Genomic DNA, 23,255 nt, shown 5'->3' on the forward strand with positions numbered 1-23,255 from the left:
GTTAATCACATCTATCGGTTCCATATAACAAGAGGGTGCGCCCAATCCTAACTACTATTTACCGAATTTGGGAACTTTGTATTTGAACGTCGAGATTGGCTTGATAATTTTGGCTTAATCGTGAGAAGTGAAGGCGCATATGATTGAAGCTCCTATCTTTTAAACAGTACGACCGTGTTTCTCGGCGCGATACCAGGGGATATAATGAATTCATAGCTCGGCGATGGAAAGCTATTAGTCGACAAGAAAAACGCTCACCTTTTTTTTTTTTTTTTTTTTATATAGAATCGATCAGCTGTGCTGCTGTAATTTATTAAGTTGGGTTTTATTAACTTAAGTTATGTACGTATTAATTGCGGGCCTTTAGTAGGGTGGCGCTCATTTCGCCGAACAACGATCCAAGCCATGGGACATGTGATCAAATCTAATATATGACCGCTTTTAAATCACATGGCTATACTATTATGCTGGCATGCTTTTATCACGCTGATGTGCATCATTTGTTTATTATAAAAGGAGTGTATTACAGAAGTAGCTGTAGTACACTCCTTTAGGATGAACTTTAAATGTTTACACTATCCTTTTCGTAATAAATAAAGAAAGACGTGCCGAGAGACTTCTAGATACAATCATAGCTTTCGATTTTCTTTTTCTACTTCAACAATCAGTTTCTATTTCAAAATTTACAACAAGCTCATATACGGCATCATCTTTAGCTTACGTATACCAGGAGGCACATTGTTCAAGGGGGCCCTTATCATCATCCTGGATTTTTTTGATAGAAGCAGGTACCTATGCTGCCAAGCTACCAAGATATCCATATTAAATTTCGATACATCAAAAAATTTGGCAACTCTGCCATCCAATATTTTTGAGATAATTTCTGAAAACGGTCGTCACGTGGTATTGTTGTAGATATTCAAAAGGCCCTTTCGTGACGGTTGTGTCTGTGGTGTGCCTCTAAATATTTAAGTTAGCTTTCAAATGACATTGCGTGTAACTATGTTGTTAATTCAAGGAAGGTTTTATGTAGTGCAAGCCATCTGTGCTCACTCAGTTTACTACAACTTTCCTACGATGGCATTATAGAGTGCCGGAGGAGGTAGTGAGGGTGGAAGTATCGGTGACTTCACATCAGACTTTATCCGGAGCAAAGATCTCGAAGACCAGCATTATACAAGAGCGCCTGACAGACCCCCAACCTATCATGTCGAACTTGTTGAGGAAAATGATCGGGACGTGCCCCAAAAAATTCTACAGGTAAGAGCCATTCGACCTATGTGATGCTATACGATTCCGTTATAGATTCGTATCAGAACCTGTTACTTCTAACCATCGTTATGTTGTTACAACCAAAAATGGAATAGACTCTAGTACTAGAATCACCGGATGAACCACATATCCAGATCAAATCCGGACCCCTGTGTATCATTTACTAATGATATTGTTAGATTTAAGTGTCTTGTTGACACAAAGCTGGACCTCAATCCTTTGTTCGCTCTTTTAGATCGATCCGTTTGGTCTGTGATGATCAATCCGTCGGTGAGGAGAGCTTTTACAAGACTGGCTAGTATAGATGCCGCAGTTCATCATGTGACTTATAAATGTGCTCACAATCGGATGCATTCAGATATTTGCGGCACTGCGCTAGCGTTGTTAGGTACGCTATTATTTCTCCGACCATGCAAACCATACACACAATCTCCTCATGAATTTATGCCATCTTTTCAACTTAGTCATCTTATATGTTAGTTAAATGTCATGTTATCTGTGTACGTGATATAGAGCAGGTACACGTGGACACAGCGTTGCGCGGGCATGGCCTACTGTTAAAAGCACGCACAAAACTAACAAACGAAACCACTGCTAATCCTACAGATATGGCAAACATGCCACAAGACTCGAAAACGTTTTCATAAAATAAAGCGAGACTATTCGCAAGTATTTACCGTCCTTGAAATGAATATGTCGGGAAACAAGCACACACCGGCAAAAGTCACACAGATTGATCAAGATATTCTTTTTCTTTTGCTTTCCATAGGCTGAAAGTTTGACGTCATAGCGGTAGCAGCCGCAAAAAGATAAAAAACACTATTAATATCCTACTCAATCGTAAATCCTACTCATGCTAAAATTCCTTAAGCCATAAGCTGCACAAGACCAAACGACTATATATTATGTACACATCATACACAGACATATACATGAACATGTGTTTGCAGCACAATTTCTATAATATCTCGTTGATAGGAAACCTCATTGATAGCAAAATAACAATCAGCGTATTGAAATTAATAGACTTGCACACCAATAAAGTTACTTACTGGTTGAGCGTCTACAAATCATCCTGTATATTCATCTGTGTAGTGAAGCACACACGGTTTATACATCGACAAGCATCTTCTGTATCGATACCGTTTACCTAATAAAACTTCTACTGCTAACAATGTATTCTAGCAATACACCGGGGGCAAACGCCCATCTGAACAAATATTTTCTTACTGAATTCTTATGGGATGTTTTTTTTCTTAATTAACAAGCCATGTTCTAAGATGTCCTCTGAAGTTAATGTTTTTCTAGTAGTGTGACGTTTCGGAGTTTTTAACTTGAGCTTAACCGTAATTTCAAACAAGCGTATTCACTTCTATAGTTCTCGTTTACGCAACGAAGTGCATTTTTCGTTAGTCCACTCTTCAGCCATTTTCTGCATAGAAAATAACTGTAGTAAAACTATTTTTACCACAGTAAACGACGTATATTCCAAATTCTCACTGAAAATATCGAATATTTATTAAATCTTCAGATACCTCAGATTTTTCTAGAGCATCTAATAGATCTCACAGAAATAATTATCGTATTAACGTTCAGTTTGGAAGTGCTCTAACTATTACAGAGGCGGAGCAAGTATTTACTTTGTCCATCTTGTAAATGGTTGTGTGTCACTAATTTCGGTCGAGTTTGGTAAGTTATGTATAATACATATACTGTACATCTTTATTTGCTAGGACGTACAAAAAGTGAATTGAAAATCCTGCCGAATGAAAATTTCCAGAAAACTTACTCTATTCGGGTGACTGCCTGACAACATATGACGTAACAATGGCTGAATAAATTGATCTTCAGGTTACTGCTCCTGATGGAGTGGCTGGCCCAGTCGTTTACTCGATGGAGGGACCTGACGTGAGTACCTTTGATCGCGCAGAGGATAAGCAGAAATTTTCGATCAATACTACAACGGGTTAGTAATTGCCAAAAGAAAAAAGCGAATTCAGACACAACGGTTCACGTAAAATTATATATATATATATATATATATATATATATATATATATATATATATATATTGACAGACTTCGCCTACGGAGTTTTTATTTACGTGTACGGATTCTATCGTACTATTAAATAGGAGTACCTCAGGTCGTATCAGACACCGCTAAGATAGACATTATGCTGGCTGTTTTGGAAACATCTCTTCAAATATTATAGTTATAGTATTCGTTCATGCATTCTTCTAAGTCAAATAAGTAAACCCCATATGTTTTCTAATCAAGTGTATGAACGAAATCTAACTACTAGTTAAGGCAATTGCTAATTTTAAGTTCGGTTTTTCAACCAGGGTCCTAGTTTTATTGAACATTTCCACCAACGTGTGCTTGCCTATGGTGATTATGTAGGTGAAGTGTTTGTCCTCAGAAGCTTGGACCGCGACTTTCCTGAAGGCCAGGCTGAGTATTCATTTACCGTATACGCTGAGGACGCACGTTCACATGAAAGGCTTGGCAGCGCCAACGTATACGTTATTCTGAAAGGTAAGTTTTAAGTTTTCTAATTCGTCTCGTCTCCCCCTATCCGAGAATGAATATTTTGAATTGCCGTGGAAATAGAGCACGTTTCTACATGAAATGCACAATACAGATTATCTCGATTGGTCCACTCCCGTTAGATGACGTTGGAACTAAGGAGATCGGATTAGATCAGCAGCAACAACACCAAAAACGATTTTGTTGTTGCATTAATGATAGATATTATAAATCTCAAAAATATATGCGACTGCTACTGATAGGTAAATTGTTCATTATATAACAATGATCGACGCGGTTTTACTAGATGCTGCTACTTATTGATAGCAAGTTACTGTTTTCAGTGAAACGAAGATATCAAACTTTCCCTGGCTAGGAAGGTGTGCAAACTATGCAGAATTTGCCGTAACGAGTACAACTGCTTTATGGGCCACTACTGTGTGCTTGCCTAGTAACTCAGTGTTTGCCATTAGATGAATAGTCTCGGCAGAATTTCGAAAACAACTCTAAACCTAAATTTCATAACATTCACAGGTAGCCTAATTTAAAAGAGGTGACTTCATATCGTTTGGAAAATAGACTTATTATTTATTACTAAACGCATCATCCGAACGGGCATGCTAATTCTTCTAAATCAACTGTTTCGTTGGCACTGACTAGTGACGAAAAAGTTTCGAATTTTACAACGGCACTCCCGTTAGAAGTTGTATTGAAGATGTAAAATCTGTCTATTTTAATCGGATATTATACTTCTATTCAAGCTAATTAGCTCTTTCACGACATACTACTTCTGATGTTGATTCATCTTGTTCGATAAAAACTGAATTGTTTCCTCACTATTTTTCGAGCAGATTTGAATGACAACGCGCCCTTCTTTCCTCAAAGTGTTTACTATGGGAATGTGAGCGAGAACGCCCCCCGAGGCACACCAATTGTTCTTAATATGCGTGCGCTCGAATACGATGACCCGCATGAAGGCACTAATGCCCGGATCACATACTCCATAGAACAGAATCAGGTTAGTCCCAATAGAAAGGTACGTGCTGGCTAATCTATTGATTCAAAACGGATAACAGTCTACCAATATTTAAACGAAACGCAAGCATGATTCTATGAAAAAAGGTAAAGACCGTTACTTGTATATATTGTTGTTGATATAAAAATGACGTTGCATAAATTCAGTATCTCGTAGTCTTTTTAACTGTTTCGTTTATAACACACGGGGGGCTGAAATTGGGTAGAAAATAAATAAGAAACATCAAACTTCTGTAAAACGTTAATCGAACCTTTTTAGCTAAAAAAAATCCCTGTTTGTTCTCGTAATAATGATAGGCTTATCGGGTGCATATCATATCACGTATTCCAACAAATTATTCACGAATTTAATGATAGGTATAGATGCTTAGATGTTTTTTTCTCAGAGTGGGAGCAGCCGTTACATCATCTACACAGATCTGTTGTCTCGTAAAAAAATGAACTTGAGACATTTCCCTAGTTGGCTATTTTTTTTTGTTAGCTTTGTTTGCGTTTTTTATACGCTGTCTACCTTTCTAATCGCTTCGGCTGGCATTACAATGATATGCCGGCCTAGCGTGGCGTTGTTGCCATGATGCCTGCTGCCAGCAACGTTAAACGTTCAGTGGGTTTGAATCTAGTTTCAAACATATACGTGACGTTAGCTGACGGCCGTTGTTGAGCTACCTAGCACGACTTCTGTTAGGACGTTCCTGACATCCTTTCTTCTTTCCCGAGAGCCGAATGGTTGCCTTTCAGGGGCCGTTTATACCATGGAAATGTTATCTGCGTGTTTGCCGGCGACCTCCGTTAGCGCCTCACTTGATTTACCTCTGGCGGCAGTAATACCGCCGCCAGTAGCGGAAGGCGTATCATTTTTGGCTTCCGGCAAAGGTACCTTTACTCGGAAGCTCAGCGGTAGTGGCCGGTCGGAGGTGCTAGCTTCTTTGAATAAGATGTGGGAAATATCTAGCTGCGGCCCCGGGGTTCGGCTAAGCAGTTTCCAGCCCGAGATCCGAGAAACCCACTCGGATGCTTCGGAATCATAATGCACAAAAAAGTGCACGAGATAAACTAGTGATGCGAGTGCTGTCGTGCACGTACCAGCTAGAAAAGTAATGGTCACATATTTCGAGAATGGCATTAACCAACACAGGCACTTTATGGTTCTTACTACTATTAAGACATTAGTAGAAACTACATAGATGTAATAGATAACTTAACCGAGGTATTTTTCCTTGCGGCAATCTAAACATATTTCTATCTAGGTGAATGAAAATGGGGAGCTCATTTTCCGTATAGATGAGCACACGGGCACGATTTCCACGGCCGTATGCTGTCTGGATCGGGAGAGGAATTCTGGTTACTCAATAAAGGTAAGTGCTTTTATGTTGATAGCAGAATGCTGATAGGACGCAAATTTAAAGCTATGTAGTTACAGTGTTTAAATATCCTGAGGTACGCGTATATGTATACGTCAGGAGGAAAGGATCAGCTAGACCTAATGCTAGTGGTAACGGTGATTGATGTTCTATAGATTCGAAAGGCCATATGTCTGGGTAGGTCCTATTCACGTACCTACGAGTCTAAACACGTCGCAAGGTATGAGCAGTGGAACGATTACTTAAAAACCGTTCCCATCTCCAAAGTGGCCAAGCCTTTTTTGCACTATTTCAATTACACCGCTCGCTTAGTCAGTGCTGGGCGGTTAACCGTCATGGTGTAGTGCCACTCATGTCAAGTCAAGCGAACGGAAGTCTGTTTGCATATCTGCCATTCACGTTCCTAGCAAACAATTTCTATTTCTTTTATACTGCTGAAGTTATTTAATGATATAAAAAATCTTTTTTTTTTTTTGCAGACTATTCAGTTGTTGGTTCCTATCCTTTACAAAATTTAATCCTGAAGCACTTATATGATGGAGCTGTTTATGTCTCTTATCTAGATCCTACATTTAAGGGATTTATAGCATACATTTGCGTGTACGTGCTCGCACTCCCTGTGCCATAGTATAAGCGTTGTAGCTTTGTTACCAGTTATTTGTATCATTTAACGTTTAGGACATCTGCTGCAGATGCAAGGTAAACATAGGTTGATATAGCCATCTAATCAAGGCTTTGCAAGTATTTTCTGCTAGAGCGTAGCTAATAATAACAAATGCACACGAAATAAACACACGCAGCTAAAATTACTCAACACATACTGAGTCCTCACCATAGGACGTCTCATTCCTTTGTTAGATTGAAGGCAATGACCCTAAAAGCTCTTCTGCTGCGGTCTAATATTGTGATATCAGCATTCACCAGTAGGAAATTAGTTTACGGGTACAATTGGTAACATTGGCCATGCAATAGTACCTATAAAGATGATTTTGAACTCAAGTAGGGTTCTTAGGCTTAGTTTGTTTTTATTACCTGCAAGAACTACCTAGAAATCTTTAGTGTATTTAAAATAAATTAAAAGTAAATAGTTTGTAGCTTGCATAGCGTTACTTTTGAGTTCGAAACGTCTATCGGATAACCAGCAGATGAACATGAAGAATAGTCATTTACTGATTTCTGCTGGTATAATATAAAGATAATCAGCTGTAGACAACTTAGGTCGGGAACTAACAAAGATCGATGGTTGCACATCGATAGGTGGTAGCTTCTGATGGCGACCCATCACACAAAGCGACCGCCACAGCTACCATTCAGATCAAGGACGAAAATGATATGTCACCGCATTTTGTCAAAAAAGAATGGTGAGTTGCTATCTAACTGACAATCGAAAATGTGCCTCTCTACCACGATCTGTCCGTGTTAGGCCACCATGATAAATGTCCTTAGTCTAGGTATTAAAATTAAAAATTAGTAAAAAAAAAACATCAATTGACGAACCTATTTATTCTATATGACCTAAAATGATTGCTATTTACTATGTTAACTGCTGTCCAAAATGCTCAATGTCTTACAATTTTCGGGAAAACCTAACGTAATTATATATATATAGCCGTCTTCACTGTTCTCATTATCTACAACGTTCGATAGTGTCTCTTAATCACAATAGTGTTCTTTTGCCAGGACAGCTGGTACTGATTCGCTAATTAGATAAGAAATGCCCATCCTCGAATATCGTCTGCACTCAGTAACTAATAATAATAAAACACTCTATAGCTAATTGGTAAAATTGTAGGGTTTGTACAACTGCGAGGGTTGGGCGAGAATCTTTTACTTGAAGTAAGAGTGTTGAAAGGTTTGTATGCTAGTAATAGACCTGGCGTTCGCCTGCAAGAAGATTAGGCACGGATACGTAGCGTTTCCCCTTATTTATCTCGTGCTCATTCAATACGGAGCGTGTCCTTTCTACGAACAAACACTAGTGCAATCCCACGCCGCTAAAGCAGCTTCTATTGCAATTTCCAGTTGACTTTAATGAGATCGTAGAAGTGCGGTCAAAGGTTGGAGATCTGTTTCACGTGTATTTGTCAGATTTCTAGTATAGCTACGTACATACATTTGTCACGACAACGCTCCTGCCAGTACGCGCCGCAGACAATCAAACGTGAATACACATCAACAAGGCTGAACACGTTTAAGCTTTAGTCTCAAGACAATACGAGCAACAAAGAATAATCATATTATATAATACATTGTGTGTTGCAAGTTAAATCAAGGAATGAACAGTTCGCATACCCCTATAGACTTGCCTCCTCTGAATTTTCTTATAAAAACAACGCCTTTAAGATATGTGCGAGTTATAACTTATTCCGAGTACGTTAATGGAAGGCATTTTTGTAGCCGTAAAAGCTTAAACGTTGCAAATGGAACAGACAGCTTTCCGAAAGGAGATAAGCGATAAAGTCGAGGGTGTGCCGTAACGCTTGGTTGCGGCATAAGCTAACTGCTTTATGAGCGTTTTAAAAATTGCATTGCTAGTTTTTAATCCACGGCTAAAATGGCTGGACGTAAAAATCAAGGCTGTTTGCCTTTCGGTACTTTATTCATTAGACATTTCAGCTGAAAAATTGAGACCCGTTTTCTGAAGATGAGTTTCAGCATATGTCTTCCTTTGATTTTCCACACGTTATTGTGGCTGCTTTTCAAATAGTTTCTAATATGTAATGCAATCAGAGTTTCACTTGAAGCAAACGGGTATGTTCTTCATTGGAGATCAAAGGCTGCCATTCATGTTCCCACTAGACTACCAGAACCGATTATATGCACGTTTTTGTTTTTCGATTAATCGGGATCTATGGACGAGCTTTATAGTTGAACGACTTTTTTTAGCATTGTAAATGGATACAGTTTTAGAACTAGCTGTCTAAGGCCAACGCTTCCGCCAGTGCGGAATTGATAGAGAGAACTGGTTGTTGGAACTCCTTCAACGTATAGGAGGTTTGGAGCGTAATGTATCCCTCGAGCACACAATAAAGAACACACAAACAGGAATGCAATGTTATTTCGTTTCACTTTACTTAAACTGTAGAGCTAATTTTTTTTAAAGTTATCATAGAATCAATTGTAAAACGAAACTTAAAATTGCAATTGGAAGATAAAATGGCTCATAGATTTAGGTTTTTCGCGCAGGAGCATTAATTCCGCTGAGTGTGTCTAACCGTTATCTACATTTTTAGGGTGTTGGAAATTGATGAGACAAATGGCAACGATCTCCCTTTAGAGTCCATTCTAGATGTACGTGTCATCGATGGAGATTTACCAGAAACTAACAGTTTCCGGTACAAGGTGGTCGAAAATGCATTCGGAGCAGACAAGTTTACCATGATTACAAATCCTGATGGCAGTGGATCTCTTAAAATTATAAAGGTCAGTTTTTCTCTTTGCTATAAACTGCCTTCTACCGTTGCATGTCGTCATACTTTTGAAGTATCGGTTTCGCCATTATTTCAGACCGAAGCTCAATTTCCTCAAGAAAACATAATTTTCCTTTTAATATTTTACGCCTTCAATACTAGCTGAAGCATCTTGCGTACATTTTAACAAGACGTTGTCTCGATAATAGAATATTTGTGAACTTCTTAATTGCAGTGGGCCATATTGTTGCATTTTGTGGCCTAATCTAGTTCCGTTCTAGTTCTAACCATTCAATACATTTTAGGAATTGGACTACGAGGTGGCATCGCAACGTAACGGATTCAATTTAACAATAATGGTATCAGATAATAACGATGTAACTGGTAGTGATCCCCGACATTTGGACTACGCCAAGGTCCGCATCAGGCTTAAAGACATAAACGATAATGCACCTAAGTTTCACAATCCTCATATTCAAATCACAGTACCTGAGAACACGCCAACAGGGACCACTCTGGCAACCTTCAGGTAAAAATACGGGTGCCATTGATCCGACTAAATCCTGAGTGGCTCACTATTTAGCCATTTTTTCCCACAATGCTGCATCCGTTATCAATCCTGTTTCTTTGCATATGAAAGATGCTGCATCTTGCATAACTATTAATATTAGCTTATATTGTCAGTAGAAAGACGGCGACAACAGACACTTTTGTAAGCAAAAAAACATCTTAAGGAGAAAAATACATTATTTATTCGAGACTTTGTGCAATTCACGTTTCACAAGTTAAAACAGTAACGAACAGTCCGACAGCCCTCGATTTCGCCTCAGCTTCACAATTTCGGCAAGAGGCGGTGAGGCCTCTTAGAAAGTTCGAACTAAGGAGATACGTCTTTTCGATTAAAGGGCTACTGATATAGACGCGTCTGGAGGAAGCCGAGTTATGTATTCCATTGAAAAGGACTCAGATCGACGAAGGCATTTCAGGGTTGGATCGTCATCCGGAGTAGTTACCCTGCAGAGGCCCCTTGACAGGGAGAGATCTCCAAGACATCATGTAAGTATGCACTACATGCGTGATATTGTAGAATGATGTAGCAAATAGTTGAATAAGCCGGTGTGCCAAGTCCTGACTTATTAGAGCTGTGTCTTGACGATTTTCTTCTAGCAAGCACACCCGAAGTGATTGGCGTTTATTTGAAACGCTACATCTTCTCGATACGCTATTATATTATGTCCGTTCCTGCTGACAGGTTCGCGTCATGGCTACGGACGACGGCATTCCGGCTCGAACTTCGACAGCGACGTTGACTGTAATTTTATCAGATGTAAATGACTGCGCCCCCCGCCTTGCCGAAGACTATCGTCCAGTGGTACCTGAACACCAGAGTGCAACGAAAGTGGCCGATATCCGCGCCGTTGATGACGACGAACGGCCGAACGGACCTCCCTTCGCATTCTCGATCGACCCAAATGCTCCGGAAGAGGTTCGTCGTGCTTTTCGTCTCGATAACAACCCAAGTAAGTGCCATGAGATCTTCAGTCACCAATGACGTGAGCTTCATATAATAATATGTAAATATTGAGAAACAGATTTTTGTAGTTGTTTAATAATATACAAAAATTAGAGTGCGGCCCGACGCAAATAATTCAGCTCATGTATGGTTGACAAGTTAGTCGCCATTTGTTTAGTAATACGAATGTTTCAATATCATTATAATTATTATGTTATAGTGTTTTACCATATACGTATATCATCAATTCTATATTGTAATTTTCAGATGGAAATGGCAGTGCGGTTGTGTATTCAAGGCACGCGTTCGATCGAGAGCAACAGAAAAGCTACGCAATCCCAATCCTTATTAAGGACTCAGGTAATATTAGCGGTCAGGCAGCACTGGTCGTTGAAAAAATCCTTGTGCTCCTATTTCTATATAAAACAGGTCAAGTATACTGGAAACATCCTTTAACTGTGGCTTCAATTCTTAATCGATTCGTTTCAGGAACCCCGCCGCTAACCGGTGCAAGTACATTAACAGTGATTATCGGCGATAAGAATGACAACCGGATGTATCCAGGTTCAAAACGGATCCTTGCGTATACGTTACGAGGTTCTAAAGGAATGATCACAATGGGCAGGGTGCATGTCGAGGATGCAGACGATTGGGACTCCGTCGACAAATCTTATTTCTGGGAGAATAACGTTGCTCATCCGAACTTCAATCTCGACCAGAGTAGCGGCGAGATTGTCATGCGAAATGCTACGCCGGGCTCGTACTTTCTGAAGTTCCTCGTCTACGACCGCCAACATTCAATAGAGGTCGGCGCGAACGTTACCGTCATCGTGCGCGAAATCACGAGGGAAGACGTTCGACAAGGCGGTTCGATCGCGCTCCGAGGCACTACTGCTGATGAGCTCGTACGCATCTGGAATTGGGAGACACAGCAGACGCAAATGGCGAGAATCGACGCTCTTCGTGAGACGCTAGCCAACATTGTAAAGGCCGATGTAAATCATGTTCATATTTATTCAGTGGTTCAGCGGCCGGCTTTGGCAATAAGTGGGAACGTCGGGGGGCCTAGACTATCTGTGCACGCCCAGTCGCCAGAAGTGGAAACGGAAGTGCGTTTTTTCGTTCGGTCATTGACGGATGAGCATGTTCGGCCTGAATTGCTCAACGGTCTTGTCGAAATGAATCGGCAGCTATTGGAGCGAAAGCTACAGCTCAACATCAGCCAGGTCGGTATAAACGAATGCCTTCGAGAGAACAGCGGCTATAACGCGGTTGGTGGTTCCTTTACAGAACCAGAGGATGTCTGCGAGCAGGGCAGCTGTAGTAACCATTTGTTAATATCAGATGATCATATTGTCATAAACGCGAATCGGACATCATTCGTAGGCGTCAACGTAACGAACGTCGCCACGTGTGAGTGCACGTCACGACTGCCAAAGAATGAGACGCACACCTGTAATCGAAACAGCTGTAGCGGACGAGGACGGTGTTTACAGGGTGAGGGTATGGTGGCATGCGAATGTCCCCCTGGCTACAATGGCCCAAACTGTGAGCAAACCACACGTTCTTTCAAAGGTGATGGTTTTGCATGGTTCCGGCCAGTAGAAACGTGCGAACAATTGCACATCTCCATAGAGTTCAAAACGTCATCAGAAGATGGGCTCCTTCTCTATACAGGGCCGCTTACGATAGTGTCGTCTAGTAATGCTTTGAAAGATATGTTATCTCTAGAACTGTGGAAAGGGCGACCTCGTCTGCTTATAGACCTGGGTGGAGGTACATATGAACTTACGGTAAAGACCGAAGAGGGACTCGCTGATGATACCTGGCATCGGCTGGATATATTTGTTAACGGCCAGACTGCGCAACTGATGGTGGACATGTGCGCAGCTCGAGAGAGACCAATCGGTGCAGGATATCGTCACCGTGGCGGGACGTCACTTCGTAAGTGTCTTAATCAGACATTAACACAGACTACTCCGGAAACCTGGTCGCTCATGAGCGGCGTTGGCTCGTCCCATGGGCGAGATTCTACAAGTTCTCCGTTGCCCGCGTCACTGCGAGCTGTAGCTGCTGCTGTGTCATATTCGTCGCCGATGGCCTCATTGCTTAATGTCAAGCAGCCTATTCAGATCGGTGGAGCGCTGATTTCACGAGGAGATGGCACTTATAACGCCAACAGCAAAGCCTTTCTAACTGAATTCTACGCTAGTCATGGATGGCGACATAGGCCCAACCTGAGCAGTGGCTTCACGGGGTGCGTTCGTCAAGTTGTTGTCAATTCACAGCTGATCGACCTCGACAACCCTGTGCACTCACTCAACAGCCGGACTGGTTGTCCATCAGAAGACCTCTTGTGCGTGCAGACACGCTGCATTCATGGTCATTGTGAGGTAGGCGAAAGCAGAGATTCTAGGCCGTCGTCGTCGTTCACAGTTAGAAGCAGTCATCAAATTGATACCAGTAACGATGGCAATGGCGGCGGAATCTGTATATGCCAGCCGGGATGGGAAGGTTCCCACTGCGATCGTGAATCCCAATCGCGTATGCTGCAGCAGGCATCGTTCATCAAATTTGCACTCAACTTTGATCCCGATCCATTTCGCACAGACATCCAGATGCAGTTCCGCAGTCGGCAACGCGAGGGGGAACTCATCAGTTTTGCTTCAGCAAAGGGACGAGAGTATGCTATTCTCGAGATCTCCCAGCGGAGACTACGGTTTCGCTTCAATCTCGACCGGCCGACAAAGGACGCTGTTGCTGATAGCAATAGCAGCAGTAACAACAGCGCCAGCGCAAGTGCCGGCCTAGGAGGACAAGGCGGTGCGGTGGACACGGAGAGAAGCGTACAACTCGAGCATACTCTTATTGACGATGGGCAGTGGCACACTGTGCGCGTCCGGAGGTACGGCTGTTTCGTATCGCTTCAGCTTGACGATGGTCAAGGTCCACGATACGCCGTATTCAGCAACGAACTTGCCTGTTCCGCTCGCCTTCTTATGGTCGATCGGCACCGTGTCACTGTCGGCGGAACAATGCACTACAACCAGGGCGGTGTGATGATGGTCGAGCGTGACTTGATGGCAACATGCGTGCGCGATGTCCGCCTGGAAGGTCGAGTCCTTCCGCTAGAAGATACAACAGTGACCTCGTTGGCGGATGCGGCAGGTTTCGTGTTAGAAGCGCGTAACGTTATTCGGGGCTGTCCCTCGTCGAATCCGTGTCACGGTGTCATCTGTAGTAACCCGTTTATGTGCATTGACCTTTGGAACGACCACGTCTGTAGGTGAGTGCAAACAAACGTGAGGAAAACGAGGTAGAATGACAAGGTGTATAAACATTCATGTCGGCGTCAGAAAGTAATTATTCGTATTAATTTCTCAAAAAGGATTAAGGTAGAGCTTATGTTTTTGAGTTCTCTAGTCCTTCATTATTCTCGTTGACCGATAATGGGCCTTGTTCTATAGTATCGTTGGTTCTTTAGCTGAACTCTGCTACCGACATATTGTAGCATGCGTTCGTTGCATTTGTTTTTTATAGACCCGCGAAGCTTAAGTACAATTTTGAAATCAAATTACTATTAACGATTAGGCACTTGATTCTGTTAAGTTTGAGGATTGGCGCGTTTCGCGCTGATTGTCGCAGTCAGGCAGTGCATAAACAAACCCCGATGGTGCAATAAGTGTTACTTCTGTTTTGTGCCGGGATTTGTGCCGACAAAACACGAGCCAACGAGAGACTGTACTGTGTTTAAGATAACGTCGCCTTTTCTACAAAGGGTACTTTGATTTGGCGAAAAAAATATTACATCATAGGGAAAGGGTTAAATGCGTTTGGTCCTTAGGGAGGGCCCTATTTTGTGAAGTGCATGAAGCACTTCCAAGATACTACTACTAACGAGAGCGTTTCTAGATGCTTTACGGGCGTACATACGTAGCAGGCATACTTGGAGTAATTAAACATCGTAATTTTTTTCAATGTCAGGTCGTCCATTCGTTAGTTATTGTACTTTTTTGTGCTGTTAAGATCGAACCATTTCAACTCTTATGTTGGGTAAACATATTACATTTATAATTATCTACTGTGTCTTTTGCTGATACAGGTGTCCACCAGGTTTTCGTCAGTCCGGCCCCGCTAACTGCACCGATCTCGATGAATGCTTAATTTCGTCACCATGTTTGAACGGTGGAAGTTGTCTTAACCGTCCGAACGGTCGAGGCTTTCTCTGCCAATGCACGACTCGCTTCCGCGGGGAGGTATGCAGCGAACCCGTACCCGTTGAGCAGCTCGACCAGTTCAATATGGCGGCTATCTCTGCACTACTCGTCTGTAGTCTCAATTTAATCGGTGAGTGAAATATTGCTCGTGTTTTAATAGTACCTAATACCTTTCATCGGTTTTTTTTATTAATATTCTTGCTTACACAGCGAGCTAACAAAGTAGTACAATTAACTGGTTAAATTTTCCCTTAGAAACGCGCAAAACTTTTCGGAGCCGTATTTGGAAAAATAAATAGAATGGCTCATGTTAGTTTGAAAGTGTGCGTTATTTAAGGTTATCATCACGTCTTGTGCTAGTCACCTTATAATTCGAATGATTGCTTCAGAATTTCAGAGTAAGTTATCTAGTTATTCTATATACCTTAGTTTAATTACGCTGCATTGTTACGTTGAGTGAAAAGATGCCATTAGGCATATGGCGCTAGCATCGGATCGATTGATCGTATCCAGCTGGAATTTCCGAAACTATTACGTGAAAACGACCAAAAAAATGGTCTGAAAATACGTCTTTCGTTGCCCACACGGCAGAAAAAAAATCTGATAACGATGATAACCTAAATGCAATAAATATGCAAATATTATAGTATAATATTATATAATAATACCCTAAATGCAAATCAGGAAGATTAGACCCCCAAATTGGACGCCACAAAGAAATATTCGTGATTAAAACCTGCGCCTTGACATATAATGTGACGGAAAGGAAGTGTTGTACAATGACCTACTCAGACTTCAGAAAAGAAACAAAGTAGACCGTTATGCAAATTAACTCATCCGCCTGAGCCACTAACTTGACAGAAAAGGCTTTGATCTGGAAAGGGGCGATGCAAAGTGATATTGTTGCATTACAATGGTACCCAGCGACCCAGCGAGTGTTTACAGACCTCCAAGGAGTACTCTGCCCCACCATGCGCGCAGTCTGGACATAATTTTATCTGATTTCCACTTGTGTTGGTTAATGCATTAGAACAAACAAAGTAGACACTTCAAAACAAAGACTGAAGTCCGCAAACGAGTGAACGAAAAGATCACTTCTAGGGACGAAGTCTTTTTACTGCACGGGATGTATCAGCTTTTAAAAGGCTGAGCGAAACGCTAAAAAGAAACAAGAGCGAAGAACGTTACTTACGTTTATTTGTTCGAAAGTTACAATAAGTTTAAGTGGCTATGAGATAATATGAGGCAAAAACTTCATGCTTTTTATTATACATATTTAAAGGAGCCTAACATTCTAGTTGTTTCTCGTCGCATCTGTGTGCAAGATACTACGGCTTTAGACAAAGTTATGCCTACTCATTCATGTTCATTAACTCATGTGTTAAGAATGCTCTAACGGTAGCTATTGTATAACACATGCGCTCGGTTGTTATTAATTCCGTTGGGATAGTAATAGGCATACAGATACATATTAGGTTTGCGTAAGTTTTGTACTATTTCACTTACTTCCGCCGATTGTATTAACTTTCACACGTGCGAGTATATAGATGCTTCATACATCGTATAGAGGAAGAAATGCACACACCTGTATAGGTATAATGCATTGATCAATAGTCCCTAAATAGACGACAATATATCTCTCTCTATACCTCATGACATATACCCCTCTGAGCTTACCGTTTAACAGGATTACCCATTTTCCACTCTTGTCCGCCGTCTCGTTTTTTCTCTTTACAAAATCTGGGTGCAGCGATGTCATCGCTAGTGCTACGTTGTCAGTGAAAGCTTCTTTCATAGGTGACTCCCTCTACGATTGTTTTCTCTCAACATCCATGAACCCATGTCCTGTCTCGTGTAGATTTTCCGTCAATACTTTCGTGAGCGGAAAAGTTGCTTGGTTAATGAGGCCGTAAGAACAAGGCACTTTAGACAAAGCCCTTAAGGAGACGTGGACAGCGCTGGAAAGGAGGAAGGGAAAGAGAAAAACAAGATAGCCTTAGCTAGACGGGGCGGACATGGTGATGAAGCATGGAATGGGTCGCAAAGGGAACTTGGTAGTTATCGAGTTAGCCGCTGGGATTCGATCCACTCGTAGTTTAGATGGCTTGCCTTTTTCCCTTCTGTCTGCTTTTAATTTTCTCGCGTTCTTCTTCTTTTTTTCTTCTTATGTTTTTGCCTCTGTTCTTGGCCCGTTTCTAATCGTCTTGGTCAACTGTTGCTTCCAGTTCTGTTACTTATCATCGTGGCCTATCTGCGAGCTCGTCGCCCGAAGACCTCTGATCAGCAGGCCAAAGCGAATCAGAAGGACCAGAATGGAAAAAAAAATTCGAACGAAGACGGTCAGCTTAACCAGCCTGATATACGTGAGACAATTATTGCCTACCACGATGAAGGTAACGGTCAATCCTAGCCTGATCAATCAATAATCAAGACTTATATATTATATAGCATTACGTTCGCAACAGAAGCGCTGCAAAAACGTATAATGTTGTATCTAGGTAGTTAACGAGTTACATGTCGCATGCAGCTAGAAAAATGATGTGACTCACAATTAAGAATTCCAGATTAAATTTATCAACGGTAGCGTTAAAGGCAGCGTCAAAGGTATTTCCTAACGTAGCGTTCTAAATAAAATCTTCCGGTGTTAACTAAACTATAATATGACAAATAAGGGTCCATAAGCGGTTAAACACTTTTTAAAAAGTTAGAAACACTGTAAAATGGCTGCGTCTAGCCTTTTGTGTATAATACTATTAGGATTAGCCAATAGACGACAACTGTAAACATGAAAGCTAGATGAATTGAATAAAACCAATCGAGCATTTCTCACGATCTTTTTATTTAATTTAACTCATCTTCATTTGATTGCATGCAACATTTCTGTTTTTAAAAATTCGTTCGATAAGTATATTTTTGCGCGCTTTATTCCTGTCTACGAGTTATGGTCATAGCTGCTCAACGCCTTAAGCGTTTCAGAGTCAGCTGACGTGTATTACTCCCATCTACGCTAAAAAGAAGTAAGCTGATTGAATTGATTTATGATCAAGAAATAGAAACGCCCTTTATGTTCATCTTAAATTGAAGATTCGATTGAATATATCGGGCAGGATTATATGAATGGAAAGCTACAGGACCGTACACCTGCAGTTTGTGTATCCGTAGCCCTTTTGCGTAGGTGGTCGATAATAGTTTTCTAGTTTCGGCCAACTAGCTGGTCCCGTCGATGCATCGTTCCTGCTATCACGCTACTACGATGGACTTACGGTTTGCCGAACGAGCTCTAACACAGGACTACGCCAGCTGAATAAAGGACAGTGGGGATCCTGCGCCCTCGACTGGCACATATATAGCGTTATGATATTACAGATGTACAATTCAGTGCTTCCGTCGACCATTCCATAACATTTTACTGTCCTACTGGCCGTTCCTTCGCGCTCGATTATATACGCCTCTTCGCCCATTTCTTTGGACACTTTTAATAAGAGGGACGGGCAAAGTGTTTCTTTTCTGTTCAACTTTCGATAGCCTGGCCATTTCCGAGCCTACTACTAGGCCGTATCTTGCCAGTGTCGCCGACTCAGGCGCTCTTCCGTATAGGTGGTCGTGCTGTCGGCCGCAGGAGAGGTTGCAGGGCTTGTCGAAGCGAACGACTGATGCAGCATCAGCTGGCGCCGCTGTGGAGAAAAAGCCTGGAAGCAACTCCGGTAGGACGTAAGATGGGACGACGGGAAGTGGTGTCTTGAACCTCGTCCCAAGTGTTAGGAAACTTCTGGTCCTGAACAGTAGCTGTGCGCACATCCGCTTGATTACTTTTGACGCTACTATTGCACTTCTATGTCGCCCTGCCCGATTCCTTTCGCGTGGGAGGGATCTGACACCCCACTGGTGTCCACTGAAGCACAACTGATCGATTTAGTGTTCGACGAGTTTCTTTCTATTTCTCGTGCGCCTATTGCTCTATGATATGTTAGATGGTGTCTTCTTTACAGCTTGACGCGTTTCCTTTCCCCGACAAGGGCACTAGAATAAGTGCGAAAGTGAGAGAGAGCTAAAGAGTGCATTGTTCTTGGGCAAGGGCGCTTTGCGCATAGGCTTCTTGGCCAAGATAGCACCAGAATCTGAGCAAACCGTATGCTCGTATTTCGTGCTACATTACGAGACCTATTGGGGAGGAATTGCTCAAATTAATATGATATGAATTAATATTAATAAAGTAAATGAAAATTGCCTTCCTTTATGAGAAGATAGCTAGAGAACTGCATATGTATAGTTGTACACTGTATCCCATACCTTTAATTAAGCTGTCGAACACGCCGTGGTAGTAGGTACCAAACTTCCTGGCGGTTTGAGCAGTAAGGTCAAATTTGCTAAGTCGCTACACACAGAGCTCTGAATATTGTGAAATACGTCGATCTTAGGTGTGTCCACTTTTTGAGTTTGACAAATCACTTAGTTTCTAATCACTCATTAAATAAAGGAATAAAAGTGATATTGAATGGACTGTCTTTATCCAATATTCGAACTAAGAAAGGAACACAGTTCGACCCAATTAGATATGAAGGTTTTTTCGTGATTAGTTTTTTCTACGTACAAATACTATAGTTTGAATCGGTTATCAGGGAGTGACTAAAGATTTTGTCAACGGTAAATGGCGACGTACGTTTATGTTTCGAACGATCACAACCAGAAAGGGATCTTGGCGTTTTATGGGTTATCCATGGCCATCTTTGCTCAATTGCAGAAGTTACGAAATAGCGCTAGTAGAAACTGTACATCATCGCGCCACATAGAAGCTAGAATGGTTACTCAAGTCGGTGTTCTGTATATTCAACTAGTCAGCATTGTATGGGTGTTTGTTTGCCTTCATATGGAAGCATGGCTTTTGGCATTTCATCGTTGAGAGGGTCTAGAGATCCGTTATCAGCCTCAACCTATCGGACGCCCATGATTTTACCAGTGGCTATAATAAGGATAGCTCAAGTGTATGACATAAATACCCTCACACATTGAACAAAAATAGGTCGAGAGATTACCTTTCAAAACTGGGCAATAAAGCTGTTTTAAAAAATATTGAAATTATTGTTATGTTCCACCACCCTAAATCTGTTTGCAATGCCTGTTAGTAACCATGTTTTTAGGTTATTGTTGAATACTAGCTAGCCAATCATTGCTATCATATACGAAATAATGATGGTTCTGTTTACTCAGGAGGCGGAGAGGATGATATGCGCTCATTCGATATGACGCAGCTTCGGATTCCGCTCGAACGGCACCAGCAGCAGTGGCGACAGCAGCGAGGAAGGCAGAAAAGCTTAGAGACGAGTGGAATCGCTGGCGTTGATCCTGGTGAGCGACAGATCGTGGCGGGATGCCCACCACGACTAGACGTTCTCCAGGGATCGTCTCATATCGACATCACCATGCACGAGACTCCCTTGCCAGTAAATGTCCAAACAGGGCCTACTCAACAGTTCTCTTACGTTGCAGGTAATTTACATCTAGCGCAGTAAGGAGAGCAAGTGTGAAAAATCAAAAAGTAGTGAAGTCACATACGAATTATATTGGATACATCGATCGTTTTGAAGTGTTTATATATTTGTTTTTTCTTTCACGTATATATATGTTTGTTGTTGATCCTTTTAAATTGTGTGGTATAAGATTAGGAGTCGATCATGTTTATTCGCATATTATTGCCGAGGAGAAATAAACGAAATCTTGAGTCCTATGGTAAAAAGTGAATGGTTTGCCCGAAACAAGATGTATATATATCTTGACACAACGGGGAAACATGGCCCGCACTAACTGTAAAAGGATAAATTAGGTAAGGAAAAGTTCTAATAGAATAGATTAGAGGGGCTATTTTGAGCTGGCCACAATGTGCGTGGCGTATTCGGCTTGAATAACACTGATTAGAAAAACTTACGAAAAGGTGCAGGAACTGTGTGCCCCTGCGGGCGAATTTTCGAAATAAGTACTTAACGATGAATGCTTTCGGCATTTTAAATGGTAAATGCATTCTAAACATAATTGCTTTGCACATACAGAAGCATGTGCGAAATTCGTTTGCACCTAACAAGCTATAGCCATAGACTCTGCTAAGTTCGGTCAATAAACCTGACCACCCTCCCAGTCTCCCTGGTCTTGAAATATCACACGCACGCACGGAATGATGTCGAGCTTTATGAAAGAGCACACAGTTGTTTCAATAGAATCATATGGAAATTATAGTTTTGACACGGTTATTAATTAACGAATAAAACGTAATCCATATGTAGTTGTTTATTTATACTTCTTCTAGGTGGTCCAATGATGCTGGGTCACTCGCTCATCCTTGAACAACAACCCTTACCAATTGCTCCCCAGACTGAGGCACAGACAATGCTCACAGGCGGGGTGACTGGGTTCGGGCCGTTTGATACGAACCCTTTGCCGATGAGTTCAACTGGTAGTGTCTTTAGAGATACTTTGCAACGTCGAAGAAATCAGTCACCTCAGCGTCACGAGCAGCCGCAGCGTCCACCCCAAGCTCAGCAACAACAATTACAAGCGCAGCAAGTGCCACCAACGCGACCCTATCACTCGCACACATCTCTGAACACTTTCTCTACAGCGACGCTAACGCGGAGCAGTCCTTCGCCAAATACTGCCTGGACCAACAAGCTGGGCCACTAATTTACATTTCCAGCGCGGCTGTACTAGAAAAAAAAAACTACTACAAGAGAACAGCCCTTTTGCCCTGGTAAACAGTAGGCCATTGAAGGAAGCTGGCTGTGGATTTGGCATAGAACGACCGGTTGACTTCGCTTATGAAAGGATTCTGTAGGGAATGAAGGGGGATCGGGCGGGGAAGGCAAGCGCGGTCGGAATGTGTGTAAGAAAGACATGGTAAAGTAAAACTTGTTTAAAACAAAGAAATACCGACAGAGAAAGAGATCCAGGGATGCTTTTCTAAGGAACAATGTCAATGCAAAATATCGGGGTAATCAGAGACAATACAGCTCTACCCTTTGGAGCGCTTAAAATGACAGGGCAGCATTAACGATAACCATGCATCTGCTATCAGCTAGTGCCGACAGGGAAATGGGGGACGAGTGAAATCTATATCAGATGTAGATGTCATATAAATGAGGGCAGAGCGCGCGGGAGTGAAACGTTCTTTTCCGGGCGGAGGTTGCTGGTTCATTATGTGTCAAATTTACGTAAGACATTGAGATTTTTTTCTGTGCGAAACTCTGTGTTTAAAGACCCGCCAATAACCAATATGAGCACAGCGGCTGCTGGGGTTAGGCACAATATGATGTATTATAAGGAAAAAGACAATGAGGTCTGTATTGAAGAGTCTTAGTAAACTAAATAGCGCAATGTACAATTGATGTGTATAGACCGATGTAAACAAATGTACAGTTCGAATAGAGCAAATAGAAAAACACTACGAGAAAGTTTAGGAGATATAAATGTTGTTACTATTTGGGCTAAATAAATCAATTTGTTAGAAAAACTAGTATATAGGCATTCTATTCTATTGCTGCTATATTTAGCTTCTTGTAGATATAAACTTTATCTATTTTGTAGATATATATAGAAACTCGGATTTTCTGCTTTAAGTCTCTATCTTGTGAAATGGGTTAAAATTTAATCTCGTTAAAACAACAAGTTTCTAGAGCATTTTCGAGCCGACGTCATGCTATTAGTGAAAATACCTGAAGATTTGGTGAAATAAGGTATTTTATCTCTCTATGATCCATTATGGGGATCCTATGAAAAGATTATAGCTCGTCACAAGAGTGCTATGGATGTATATTTCAGATAAAAAAAATATACCTTAGAAATACTTCAGACTGCATGTGTTCCACCGATAGCAGTTTACGGCAGGTACAAATTAGAACACAAAAACGTCAGGTCACTAGCCAATTTGTACC

The 23,255-nt window shown here is 41.5% G+C and overlaps 1 protein-coding gene across 1 annotated transcript in view; it reads left to right on the forward strand.

The window, feature by feature from the left end:
* Positions 1–22,842, forward strand: part of LOC111260111 (putative neural-cadherin 2) — a 37,246-nt gene extending 14,404 nt beyond the window's left edge. The window contains exons 4-19 of the mRNA XM_022832611.2: positions 1,090–1,260; positions 3,124–3,238; positions 3,675–3,809; positions 4,652–4,818; positions 6,083–6,190; positions 7,454–7,557; positions 9,430–9,619; positions 9,912–10,135; positions 10,512–10,662; positions 10,859–11,126; positions 11,387–11,479; positions 11,609–14,405; positions 15,222–15,466; positions 17,562–17,729; positions 20,545–20,823; positions 21,635–22,842. Coding sequence (XP_022688346.1) covers positions 1,090–1,260; positions 3,124–3,238; positions 3,675–3,809; positions 4,652–4,818; positions 6,083–6,190; positions 7,454–7,557; positions 9,430–9,619; positions 9,912–10,135; positions 10,512–10,662; positions 10,859–11,126; positions 11,387–11,479; positions 11,609–14,405; positions 15,222–15,466; positions 17,562–17,729; positions 20,545–20,823; positions 21,635–22,008 — 5,589 coding nt within the window. The 3' untranslated portion in view covers positions 22,009–22,842. The remainder of the gene's footprint in view (positions 1–1,089; positions 1,261–3,123; positions 3,239–3,674; positions 3,810–4,651; positions 4,819–6,082; positions 6,191–7,453; positions 7,558–9,429; positions 9,620–9,911; positions 10,136–10,511; positions 10,663–10,858; positions 11,127–11,386; positions 11,480–11,608; positions 14,406–15,221; positions 15,467–17,561; positions 17,730–20,544; positions 20,824–21,634) is intronic.
* The last annotated feature ends 413 nt before the right edge of the window (positions 22,843–23,255 follow it).

This window comes from Varroa jacobsoni, unplaced genomic scaffold (genome assembly GCF_002532875.2).
Source record: "Varroa jacobsoni isolate VJ856 unplaced genomic scaffold, vjacob_1.0 scaffold_401, whole genome shotgun sequence".
NCBI lineage: Eukaryota > Metazoa > Arthropoda > Arachnida > Mesostigmata > Varroidae > Varroa > Varroa jacobsoni.